Here is a 12,993-nt window from a genome sequence, read left to right as displayed (position 1 = left end):
CGCGTTTTCACGTAGACGCGACTCGCGAACGTGCACGCTCGTCACTTGTCGCTTTAAAGTGCGTTTATATTTGCCGAACGATTCTCGTTTGAAAAATGAAGTGAACCATATCTTGTGCAGGATTACCAATGACTAACCCTGAGAAACGTTTTTGGCCCCGTCCGACCCTGCGCGACGGAAACAAAAATGGAGGTTTCGCGCGCTACCGTGTCGTTTAACGCAATAAATTGCGCCCGATTCGATCAGTTCTCATCTCGCTGATTAGGTCCGAAAGGGTCCGACAATCTCCACGGTCAAACAACGGCGAACGGCGTCGCGCGTGTGTACGGGCATTTCGAATGTTTGAATAGGCGCGAAACTACGGTGCCGGGGCGCGGAACTCCATCGTGTACGCTCGTTTTCGGTGTTGCCTCGCCGTGTGTACGCGCGTGGAAGTGGAGGATCGCAGGGGTGGGTGTACGTTCGAGTGAGTGTACACACGCAGTCGCGCGACCACGTCGAAACGCACCCGGGATTCGACTGTGTACCGATGCACACTGCGATGATTGCGTTCACGCACGCGTTTCACGCGCTCGCCACGATATTTGGTGGATCAGCCAAATGCGGGGGCGGCGGCGAAACGCGATGGAAAGAGACAGAATTGGCAGAGAAAGGGAGCGGGGACGAATGGGATTGGGAATGGGACCGGAGTAATGTCTATTATCGGATTCAATATCGGTGCTCTTGGTAAGCCAGTATACAAATACCCCTATGGCACGGTAATAACAACATAGGTGCACGTGAATCCGATTCCCAGCCACGAATCCTATATGCGACGGATGGCTGCGGTCACTGCAGTCGGTGCACGACGGACACAAAACGAAATCTGGGTTTCGCGCCCCCTATTGGTCGACATGGGAAATTCGCGGCGGTCAGGCCACTTTAAGCCGACTGCCGATCACGCTGGCCCCAACCGCGGGCCGTAAAGTGTTCTTGGATGACAGATTTTACTCCGCTTTAACGCGGTGGACCGATTTTTGGTTAGTTCGCGTTCAGCTCCCGTGGACCGTTTAATCTACGATAGTCTAGAAATCGTAATCGTCGAGGAGAAGGTAGAATCGTACTCGTTTGCATTTGGTGCAGGGGAGGTATAACGTGGATAATGCAACGCGAAAATTGTTTCTTTCGCAGGGCCGTTGTGGAGGTGCTACTAGCCGCGGGTGTCGACGTGAACACGAGGACATCCGCTGGCACGGCGATGCACGAGGCGGCCCTATGCGGGAAAATGGAGGTCGTGCGGGCCCTCTTGGATCGAGGGATCGACTTGGCTATCCGGGACTCACGGCAGAACACGGTGCTCGATCTCTTGGGCCAGTTCCCGCCGCACGTCACGCAGGACATCACCGCGGTGATAAAAAGTGCGTGGATATATCGTAGATTTTCCTCAAAGACTAGAATTGAAATTAACTAATATTTAAAAACTTTATCCCGAGAAACGTGAGGGTTCACGAGCTCCAAAACGGGTTTGTGGAAAGAAAGGGTTAAGAGGGACTAACTTTGAACAATGCGTTGCATCGAACAGGGCACAGGTCGTCCTCCGGCGTGGAGAGCGACGCCGACAGCGAGAACTTGCCACCGATTCCGGTCCAGGGTGGCGATTCATTGGGCAGCCCTTACGAGAACGTTCGCCCGGGGGATGATCTTTCACCGGCGGAAGGGACATCGCCCACTCAATGGCAGTTCTATCACAAACCTCGGGACGACGATCGTCGCGTTTCTGGCACTTCCGTCATGTCTCTGTGAGTATCTCTGCTTTATTTTCACCCTCTTTGTCACTTTGCCTGCGCGCGTGTCGTCGCTTGCAGCGCTCCTTTTCCCCGGCCCCTCGTCGGACGCGGAACATAAACTTTTTTCTGCAATCCCACGTGTCATCGTGCTCGACATTTGCTGTTGCGTTATGTGTTTGCCAACGAAACGACTCGGCGTTCATTATTTCAGTGGATGCACGCTGACGATGCTCGTTACCCAGATGCTGTCCGAGAAACGGATTAACGCATTGACCGCCATGTCGTTCGTAAGATAGGTCTTCGCAAGTCTTAGATTATATAATTTTCATTTATCTGAATCGTCTGGCAGTCGACGCGTTGATTCCTAAATGTGTGTGAGATAGGCAGTGGGGTTGGTGGGGTGGTTTGCGATAAGAACGATAGAACTTTCGATTGTTCGACATTTGTATTCAGTAGTGCTTTGCAAATCCTCATGGAGAGATACACAGTTGCTCAAAGTTCATTTACGTTTCGATTATACAGATTTATCATGTATCTCAAAACAAACATAGTCGTTTAAATAAAACAACGACCAGCAGATCGTCGTTTCTAGGTTTCGTGTTGCTTCGATTCGTAGTTCTATGGCTGCTATTGGAAGGCCCCGCTGCCATCGTCGCGCCGCGAGAACGACAGTATGCCAATCGCGATACTGCTCGAGAAAAACGCGCGGGCATTCAGCGTGCCCCGTTACGTGCAACGATTTCGAAGGAACAAAAAAAGGAGCGAAATAAAGGAGTCGTGGGGTAAAAAAAGAGGCGATCGTAGCCGGGCGTAGGGGTCGGTGTATTTGTGCTCATCCGGCGTCATCTTCGCCGGGGAGAAAAGGATATCGCGTCGGTGCGTCGGATAAGAGCGGAGGCCCGGTAATATTTTCTAGAGAGACCGGATATACGTATGTACGGTATAGGCGAGCGCATAACCGTGGTAGCTTTAATATAGGAGAGATGTTGGGTAAACAAAAGCGTAGACGTGGACCGGGAAGGCACGCGGAGTGAATGAGCAGAGAGTGCCGTGAGTGCGAGCGCGGGTGCGAGTGCTCGTGATGATGGTTAGCGGCGTCGGTGGTACCCGGCGTCGGTACCGGTGCCGGCGGTGCGTCGACGGCCGAGCAGAGGCGGAGGAGGCAAGGTTCTCGGACCGAAAAGGGAAGCTGAAAGCGGAGGCGGAGGAAGAGAGGTTGGAGGAGGTGGCGCGGCCGCGTGTAGCCCCAGCGCGTTAAGCACCGCTTGGCTTGGTTTAATTTTCCTGATGTAGGCAGGCGATGGTGGGTCCGACCGCCTCGTTCACCCCTGGGTCACCCCCCTCCCCTTCCCGTATCACCCCATTGGTACTCTCTCCGACGGTGCTACCGCTAGCTGCTAAGCGCTACTGGTTGGTTCGACCAGACGGAGAAAGAGGACGCTGGGCGAGCAAAAGACTGACAGAGGGAAAAAGGGAGACGGTGAACCGTGGAAAGAAAGAAGGACGAACAGGACGAGAGAGAGAGAGAGATGGAGAAGGAAGTGGTACCGGTGCTCTCCGCACCTCCACCGTCAATGTTTGACGTCGGTAGCCGCGGCTCGACCGCCTCGAGATGAATCCATCACGTTAAACAATGTAAATGTTAGCCCGTCTCAGCATAAAACTAATAACCATTGCTCTCTCCCTCGTCCTATGGGCATGGCCTCCAACCGCGGTTCGCCGGCTCCTCGTTCACCTCTACCTTCGCTTGTTTCTACTCCTCCTCCGGCTTCTGGCTCTCTCCTCTTTCTGTTTCACCACTTGGGCTCCGACCTCGTCTACGTGGCCTCATTAAAAAGTCGGCACTCCGGTACGCGGAACGTCTCTAGTTAAAGTTACGCATTGTTGGGAGGAACGATGGGTACACGGAGTGCTATTCTTTCCCTGTTGCCTGACCGATGAACAGTCGCGACCACGCCGCCGCGGCGTTCTTACGCTTGGCTCGCCTAGCTATTGTGTTTACCGCTCTGCGATATCGAATGGCTGCATACGGACGGAACATGAATGTTGCTGGAAATTGAGGGGACATTCGTCATCTGGGTCATCCAGAGATCGTTCAACCTTTTGCTGCTGTCGACACCTATCGAGTCGATTCACTTGCCACAGCTTCAGTGGATTATTATTTTTTAACTCTTTGCGGATGGTGTCTGCATATGCCAGACAATCTAATGTATCTACACATAGTCTATTTTGGATACATGTTATTTTCTTGCATCTCTCTAATGTTCGTCCGCAAAGGGATAACTCCCTCCACCAGGCATAATGGATATTAGCGGCATAAACAGTGCCCGATGCTCTAGCGCTAGATACTGGTTGCTCGGCTACTAATGGTAATCCCTTTAGAGCGCGATTCCGAAACCGAAATAAGACGAAAATCATCAGTGGTCAAATTGCGATAAAGGCTTCGTGATTATTAGTTTGCAGTAATCATTTGAAAAAACTAAGATTTCATCGTAAATAGAAATTGCTATACGAATTTTAAAAACTGTTCGAACTAAAGATTCATTATTTATCGTTTAACGTTTCAATATTATTGCTAGCTTCACGATTCGCTGGTTAAGAATCATTGACCCAAGCGATCGGTTAGCCACTATAGTGACGCATCGTAGCGTTAACGATTACCAATTACTGCAGTATTGTAATAATATGCAGGGCATAAATAAACCATAGATACAAATGTTACGCATTGATACTACCCATCGAAAAAAGCACAATAGTCTCGTCAAACATATGTACGCAAACTAATGACTTCCAAAGATACTCAACTTTCAATATCGTAAATTAAAATATTTTTACACAGTTAGTAAAGCTGTGGACTAAAATTTGCAGCGTGAATTTACGAAAAACACACAACTTTGGGAATATCGTGCCATTCTGAAGGCACGTAATCTATCCAGGAATAATGCAGCAACGGTCAGACGATAGAAAACGCGAAAATTTTGTTTCGAGCACTGTGTTCCGAGCTGTGTGGGCTTCGGCGATGAATGCCAGTTGCGTCGCTTCGCTTTCAGTATGCAACGGTAGATAAATCATTAGGAACCGCACTCGAATCTGACGACACTCGATGGATTGCGGATTTCAGTGAAGACGAGCAGATTGGGGGACCAGTGAACGGAGTACGGAGGACCCTCCAGCAGACAGAGGACTCCGACCCCAGTTCCGTCTTCGACAGTGTCTTTATGTCCATGTCCGACACTCTCAACTCGATAAATACTCTCGAAAGTTCCGATCAAACTCCCGACGACAAACCACAAAACACTACCACCAACAGAATACCGTTAGCACAATACGACACCACACGGTAATGACATGCAAAACATTCCGCCATTGCGACGGTAGCGCTTTCGATCCCTTTGCACTGGAACCATTTTTCTAAGTAAATTTTTCACACGCGAAATTTAATAACGCCCACCGAGTTAGCGTTCAAAGTAATTCTACTTAACATTCTGATCGGCTCAACACTAGAATCAGTGCCAGTCGTTGCACGCAAGACATCTATTAATGTCTGTCTAAACGTTTGATAGCCGAGATAACGTTTATCGAGTTGGCAATTTTCTTTAACATCGAGTAGGCTGATACGCGCTGCAGATATCGCAGTCTTCCTCGAGAAACGTAGTTGTTAGCGAGTACAGTGAATCGTGGACGAAACAGAACGGTAGAAGAATATTATTTCCAGTACAGTGCATGTGGTCCGAAGCGCTACCACCGAAGAACGCTAGCTAAATTAGCAACAGTCACACGTTATCGAAACTAAGAAAAAGAGAACCGATAAAGGGAACAGATTCGATCAAACAGGCTATTAGCGAGTTAATCGTGAATTGGTCCCGTTGAGACGTTCAGTTTGGTTGCGCAGGGGCTCCGACAGCGGATTGTACCAAACGCCACCGGTACCTCGAGGAACAATGGAGGGTAGCTTCGTGTCGGAGGATCTGTCCTTGACATTACCCACGGGATACGGGGGTGGCAGGGAGTCGGACCAATTGAGCGTTTCCTCGTCCTCGAGCGTCGGTGGACCGAGCCCACGGGACCGGCATTGTTTGCCCAACGATTCCAGCGCCGCCGGGATTTACTTGCCAATGGCACCCTTGTCCAGTTCTCTCCACAGCCCCGCCTCTAACAATAAAGTCTCGGTAAGAACGAGTTCCCTTTACGCTCAGATCCCTGACTCGATGAAGGGTTGCACGAGGTTGCGAGAATTACCCTCGATCGAAGCGAAATCTTAGCTCATTAATTGGTACTTTGCATCGTTTTCAACGCAATTTGTAAATATTTTTAGTTATCGTTGTGGTCTTGTCATTAGTGGTGGTCGTTATGATTTCATTGGTAATTAAAATTCGATTTGGAGCACGGTAAGTGAAATTCCAAAGGGCTGGTCAAAACGTTAATCTTATAATCTATTCCTGTGTATTTGTTTCGTACTACGAAGCGTAAATATTCTATTTTTGCATTAAAGTGTTGCGCAGTAGATTGGAAAAAAATAGGAGAAATATAATTGTTATGCTATAAGTAGCGTTAATAGTTGCGTAGGCAGTTCTCCGTGTATAAAATCACAATTTGTACGACAAACTGTTCTTACGTGTCCTCTTTTTCTCCCTCTTGCCGGAGATTGACTCTTTTTAGAACGATGAACTCTAGCGTATAACACGGCAATGAATCATCTCCGCGCCTTACAGTTCGTTAACGTGGACAAATTGATCGCGGGTTAATTGGCCCGGCATTCTGACGTCGGCGTACGGTTTTTCCTTCGAACGCGGAGTCTCGTGAAAATCGCATCGGAATATTCGAGCATTAGCTACTAAAGACGTTTGTCTCTTTCGATTTCATTCCCATCGTAACATTTTTCCTTAGCGTGAAACATGTTTCTCGCAAAATAAAGAAGGTATTCTAGGCAAAAAATAATTTAATTTAATCATCTGCCTGTGTTCTGTATTAATTTCTCGATAAAAGGTTCCAATTTCTCTTACGAAGTCGTAATTCCATCGTGCAACTCGTAGAAAAATACCGTGTAAAATGAGAGTGTCGCGTGTATCTCGTTAAGACAGCGTTCGTTTTGTCGCGTTGCAGCCAACGCCGCCGAAAAAACCGCCGAGACGCAACCTGTCCGTGTCGCCGACCCACCTGCAGACCCAGATGTCCTTGTCGGCGGATTGCACGCTAGGTCCGAGCAACTACGAGTACTTGTTCATGGCGCGCAGCGGTGCCCGCAGCCACATCGATCTCGAGCAGCTACAAAAACGTCGCGAGCAATTGCGTCACGTGACGAGGAGCGTGGACCAATACGTGGAGATGAAGTCGCGCGTGCCGGACGGCGAGGAGAGACGCGACCCAAACGTGGAACCTGTTGCCATCACGTCCATCTACGAGAACCGGCCGATCAAGACGTTGAATCCGCGACGGAAATTGCGCCGGCACGCTTTCGACAATTACGAGCCCGGGAGCAGCCCGTGCGCCGACAGGTCGCCGTGCAGCGAGATCGACGCGATGGGTCAAGAGCAGACGTTCGTCTCGAACGCCTTTGTCACGCTCAAGTCCTCCCAGGAGAGCCTCCTGGACGAGAAACGCGACGCGAACGACGAGCACTCGGCCACCGAGGGTCGCGAGGCCACCGACAAGCGCCTGAAACGAGTACAAATGATGCTGCCGACGAGTCCCACGCACTACGTCCAGCCGCCGACGCCTGATCATCCCCCGCCCTCGGCCATGCAAGCGGAGAAGTCGATCCACGAGCGGATCCGTCCCTTGAGCCAGGTAAGTTTTTAGAGTAGTTGGTGGAAAATTATTTCACACCCTTGTTGGTACCTGGTAGCAAACACTTTCTATTTTCGGTCTTCATACCCCATAAAACATCGAAATTGGGGCGTAGTAGCGTTCAAGTTCAAACCTTGATTTCCCAATCACGATCCTTAGCTGGTTTTAAGCTAAGGAGACATCTTCGCGATCCATCAGAGCGTGCGAGGCGCTCGATTTTGTATCCTTGGCTGCTCCTGAGAGGCAAGATGCGCGAGTATGTGTGCTGAGATCCGCGTCGCGTAGCGAGACGTCAAACGACAGTGGCTTGCGGATCGGGGTCGCTAAAGTACTGGTCTGGTACGCTCGTTTCGTAGGCGGTAGCGCGTCCAGAGGCGTTTATCGCCGGTCGGGATCGAGGAGGCGGGTCGCGATCGGTGGCTACACCGAGCATCTTAAGAATCGCGCGTCCGAGGCGACGGTTAAGCGTCGCGGAGGCAGTAGCTTGACCCTAAAGCTTGGACAGTAGATAAGCAGTCGGCGGGACGCCTTGCCAGGTTGCGTTTAATATACAAGCCGTGTTTGATCTGTGATGCGATTTGCAAGGAGCTCGAAGGTCTCTCTTGCTCCCGGCTGAAGCCTGTATCGCTCGTTTCCTGCCGTTTGCCGCGTCATCCTGTGATCGTTCTGCTGTGAGACTGACTACGTTCGCCTCCCATTCGCTGCGAATGGATATCCATAACATACGCCGCGCGGGGGCTTCTATTTCTCCTATATCTCTCTATCTTCTGCCCTCTTTATCCGTCTACCGCTTTGCCTCAGCCGCGTCGCGTACTCCGGTTCATCCTACGGCCCTCCACCTCTTGCTACTTCCTTCCCGCTGGCTGCTATATGCGTTCGCAATCCGTGTCTTTCAGCGGTTATACACGCTTCACAAAATATCACACAGTGAATATATCCTTGAAGCGAGGAGTTGGATGACGGCAAGAGGCTTTCGGTACCGTGCGTGTTTATACGAGTGTACGAATGCACCCGGGGAACGCGGCGTTCCTTCGATGAATCGAGTAGTTAGTGCCTCCAGATTTACGGATGCCGGATACGATATCGCGTACGCTGTTTTGGGGGGCATCGACCTTTGTACGCTTGGCCAGACGCTTTCGCGTTTTCTGGATCGTTGCTCTCGAAACGACGCACCGGTTCAAATGAATGTTTTCCAGCGAATATACATACGTTTTTCCTTTTACTTTTATCGCGCGACAAATATTCTTTTACGTTCCACGCGAATCGAGGAAACGACGTTGCGATAAGCAATTTCGTCGAACGAGAGGTACGCGCTCGTATAGATACGACAATCTAGCGGGACGGTAATTGGCAAGTCGCAAAGTCACGATTTAGTCATCTCTTCGAATGTTTCCGACATAAACGTTGACCGAAACTGTATAATCCGCGTCAAACTTCCGTCGATCGATTAATTGGCCACTGAAGTTATATGAAAATTGTGCTAAAAATTGAATGAGAATCGAGAGGCGCCGGGTGCGTCGATATCCGGGAGAAACGAATCGTCCGTTCAGCGACTATCCGTGTTCGGCTGGCATCGCCGCAAATCGCGAAAGGCGAAGGCATCAGATGCGATTCGATGACAGGATCAAGGGGGTATCGTGGAAAATCCAGGAGGATCGAGGAAAAGAGGAAGCGAGGCAGCGAGAAGCCGTGAGTGGAAGGACGAGAAGGCGGAAGAGGCGGAGGCGTGGGAGGGGGAACTGCTCACGGATGGTTGCTTCACACCCGTCAACTTCCGCGGATCCAACAGAGCGGCAGAATGCAAGACGCCGACACCCTTTGAATAATGAAGCCCTCGGCTTCTATGCCTGTCTGACTTCTCCTCGTGAACGCTCGGTCTCCTTGCCGCGGCACGGAGAAACCTACGAATTTGTAGTGACGGTTTCCGGCTATACGTAGACAAGATGCTATGGAGAGGAGAGAGAGTCCCTTGGCGTCAAATTTTAATTGCGTTACGACGATCCGCGACGCGACGAAATCGTATCTCCCCGCTGTTAAAGGAGTCTTCTACTCTGGGCGTTCAACAAAAATCGATTCGTTTGCTTTCCATCGCGATTTTACCAAGTAATCGCGGGCGAAACGAAGCACGGTAAATCCTTTCGTCGTGTTGCGACTTTCTCTCTGCTTTGCGTCACAGTGTTATCCCCACCGCGTGGTAGAAGGTGTCACAGGTTACTAATGAGTTACGGAAGCAGGGAATAGTTTTGTAGAATTTAATTTATGGTTACATAAATACTTGATTGGATCGATGAATACATGGCGCGTGTGTGCCTCGACCAAATAAAATGCGTCGAGGTTACACACGTCGATGCCTATAATAAATATTTTCGAATTTAACGTCCATATTATTAAACTCGCGCACCAATGTTCGTTAAGAAAAATTTGATTCGTGTCAGGAATAATAACGGTCGAAGCATTTTCGATGGACACGGTGAATTGAAATTTTAATATCGCCACGCGTGACGCATTTGAAATTGCGAATCGAAAGTCGGGACAAATGTTTCTCGGTCGGGATTTATTTGTCCGACCTATGTTTTATACAGTTTATTTTATATAATCGCATCAAGCGATCGGTTTGAATAGATTTTTATCGAGTTGGGATCGCATTTATTTGCCCGCCTCGCGTACATTTTTGCTCTCCAAACGGAAGAATGAATTTCTGTACCGTTTGTAAATGCTATCTCGCGAAATGTCATTTTTGATCAGTTTTTTCGGTAATTTGCGAAAATATTACCGTTGAAAAATCAACGGGACGGCTCCGAAATTCGCGATTTTCGAAGAACCGGAAAATTGTTCGAATTTGTACGGTATTAAGCGTTGGAATATATTTTCCAAGGATCTACCTTGGGTGTAAAAATATTCCTGTTTTTGATGGGTACGTTCCAACAGATTTGGAGACCATTGTTGCTTTGGAAATTATTTTATTTAATCGTAATCATTTTTTAGAGAGGGGAGGGGGGTAAGATAGATTCTAAACCGAAAATATAAGGACCACCGTGCACTGTAGAGTAAAATGCATTTCGTCGAAGCTTCAGAACCTTTCGAAAAACCGTACTTGCATTTACGTGCCGACAGGTATACAAACGGAGGTCCCGCGACATGGAAACGGAAACCGATGAGGATTTATTGCAGTTTCCGGCCGGCGGCTCTCTGGACGCGTCCAGCGGTTCGTTATCGAGTGTCTCTCTGTCGGACAAGAGCATGTCGACGGACAACGTCGAGGAATACTTCGGGGACGTGCCGTTTGCAGGTAAACAGCAACGCACGCTTGGCTGCACCGCATGACGCTTCTTTCTGCCCACGTGTAAATGCATAATCGTTGTGTTACGTCTTTGTTTTTTCTTGATTTTGACCGTCTGCCTGACGACGATCGCTGGTCAGCGATCGTTCTCCACCGGGTGAAGTATTAACTTCCAGAATAAAAAAAAAAAAGAAACACACACACTGCGAGAATGTAATCGTATGCGTTTATTGTTTCACGTCGGGTAAAACTGCTCACGAGGAATCTCGTTTCGAGGGACTTTTCGTTTCGATCGGTCGAACCGTTGGGCAAAATTTACCCGCGAGTAACGATTACAAATTTTAGAACCGTTCGTGAACTAACTTCGTCTTAACTCAATCGGAATCCGTCGACGGAGTTTTTTAAATCGACATTCTGGGGATCGATAGCTAAAGCTAGTTCACGAATTTAAAATTTGCACTCGTTCGCGAAGAAAATTCGTCCAATTCCGCGTATCAGGGTAACTTTGTTCGCGGTTATCGTTTCGTGCTGGTTGTTTGATTGAATTTACGCTGCGTTGTGTTCTCCTTGGTTGTACGATTTGTTGTTCTCGTCGGATAAACGGTGTTTCGAAGTTTGGCGGCGATTCGCGATGATCCGGAAGGTTCGATCTTTGACAACTGTTTAATGTATATGTAGATGATTGTGAAAATTGTCGTTTGCATCTATGTCATTTTCTCCTTCGACCGACACTCCTAAAGGGAATCGAATCTGCAGTCAAACCTTCCGGATGCCGCTCTTAGTGAATAGATCTCAGATAGGAGAAACGCAGGGTGAGAGAAAGAGAGTGGGATGACGAGACCACGGAACAAGGGATACGATGAACCGTGTATTGTCCGGATAACTGTAATTGTTCCCATGACTATTTATTTGAGTATAATATCGCGGCCATAGACGAGAAAGCTCGATCGTTCCAGATAACTGCAACAGCGCGAATCGAATTTCGGTCAGTTATCCGGAGAATGGTGTATCTATCGTTCCGTGAGTCGTTGATGTTCAAGTTGACCGCAGTCGGACGTATTTTAATGTCAGGATCTCGGAAAAAAGTGATCCAGTGGGACTGCTAGACGTGGGGCCTCTAGGTTCGCGTTTTCTAGCCTGCGCCAGAAGCGAGTCTAGCGGTCGTTCATTTTGGCGGGACACGGCATTCCTTTAATTTACCCGACAGGACGAATCCGTCAAGCGAAGAATGGCCGCGGTTCCACGCTAATAAAATCTTCAATCTTTGCTAACGCGAGACGGTAGATGTGCAGCGCAAGCGGAATCCTGTTTGCGGAAAGAATTAACTGTTGGGGCTCGGGATGCTCTGTTCGCCGTGAACACCAGTTTTAGGGTAAAGTGTTTTCGCGATCGACGGAGTAGAATTGGACACCTTTTTGTGTATGCTACCTACGATTAGAGATCGAATAGTTCCTTAGGTTATCGACTACTTAGTTCGTTAACTGTGATGTATATATTACGTGTATATGCTGGGTGTTTGAAAGAGGATTCAAGAGTTTTGAAGCGTGACTTGCTGAAACGTTATGAATCAACTTTGCCAGAGCAGAAGAAGATTCTCTCTAATTCGTTTGTTTCTTGGTGCTGATCGATATCGATCGACGGTGATCGGTAGCCGGATTACTGTCGTTCGAGTATTATTTTTATTCTCCTTCCAGCAAAGTGTGTTCTGTGTGCCGTCCTATTAATAAGCTGCTTAGGCTACTGAAACAGGAAATCGCTTCTCGCTTTGAAAGAGTTGATTCGTAGATCTGGAGAACGACGAACTCTTACAGCCGTTGTTATTTATCAGTGTAATGTTGGTTGTAGCTTGGAGGTTATTAAGAAGAAAGGATAACTTCTTGTGTAACCAAGGACATTCGTGCGTCACATCCTTTTAACGTTTGCTCCGTGAAAGGAGGCGTGTAAGAAACACGTTGCACAGTGTCAGAGACTCTCGAGGTGTAGCTTCGGATAAGACGTACGTAAAAGTATATCGACGGTATTCAATATTTATAAGCTAACAACGTAGTACTATATAATAGATTCCAATTTATATAACATACATGCCATTACGTTAACGAATCTCAAATTTAGCGTTACGTATAACGTAGTACTATGTTAACATACGACAGTACATCAAAG

At 48.5% G+C, this 12,993-nt stretch overlaps 1 protein-coding gene across 2 annotated transcripts in view; it reads left to right on the top strand.

Moving 5' to 3' along the window:
• The window catches only part of LOC143341197 (ankyrin repeat and SAM domain-containing protein 1A), a 65,506-nt gene that overhangs the window by 16,494 nt on the left and 36,019 nt on the right, over window positions 1–12,993 (top strand). The window contains exons 6-11 of one of the 2 annotated variants that reach the window (XM_076764336.1): window positions 1,171–1,397; window positions 1,562–1,778; window positions 4,888–5,106; window positions 5,659–5,935; window positions 6,870–7,553; window positions 10,668–10,842. In XM_076764336.1, coding sequence (XP_076620451.1) covers window positions 1,171–1,397; window positions 1,562–1,778; window positions 4,888–5,106; window positions 5,659–5,935; window positions 6,870–7,553; window positions 10,668–10,842 — 1,799 coding nt within the window. The remainder of the gene's footprint in view (window positions 1–1,170; window positions 1,398–1,561; window positions 1,779–4,887; window positions 5,107–5,658; window positions 5,936–6,869; window positions 7,554–10,667; window positions 10,843–12,993) is intronic. The other variant, XM_076765144.1, reaches the window with a different exon arrangement.

The sequence above is a fragment of the Colletes latitarsis genome, chromosome 1 (genome assembly GCF_051014445.1).
Source record: "Colletes latitarsis isolate SP2378_abdomen chromosome 1, iyColLati1, whole genome shotgun sequence".
In the NCBI taxonomy this organism is placed as follows: domain Eukaryota; kingdom Metazoa; phylum Arthropoda; class Insecta; order Hymenoptera; family Colletidae; genus Colletes; species Colletes latitarsis.
This window is presented reverse-complemented; position numbering and strand designations above follow the sequence as displayed.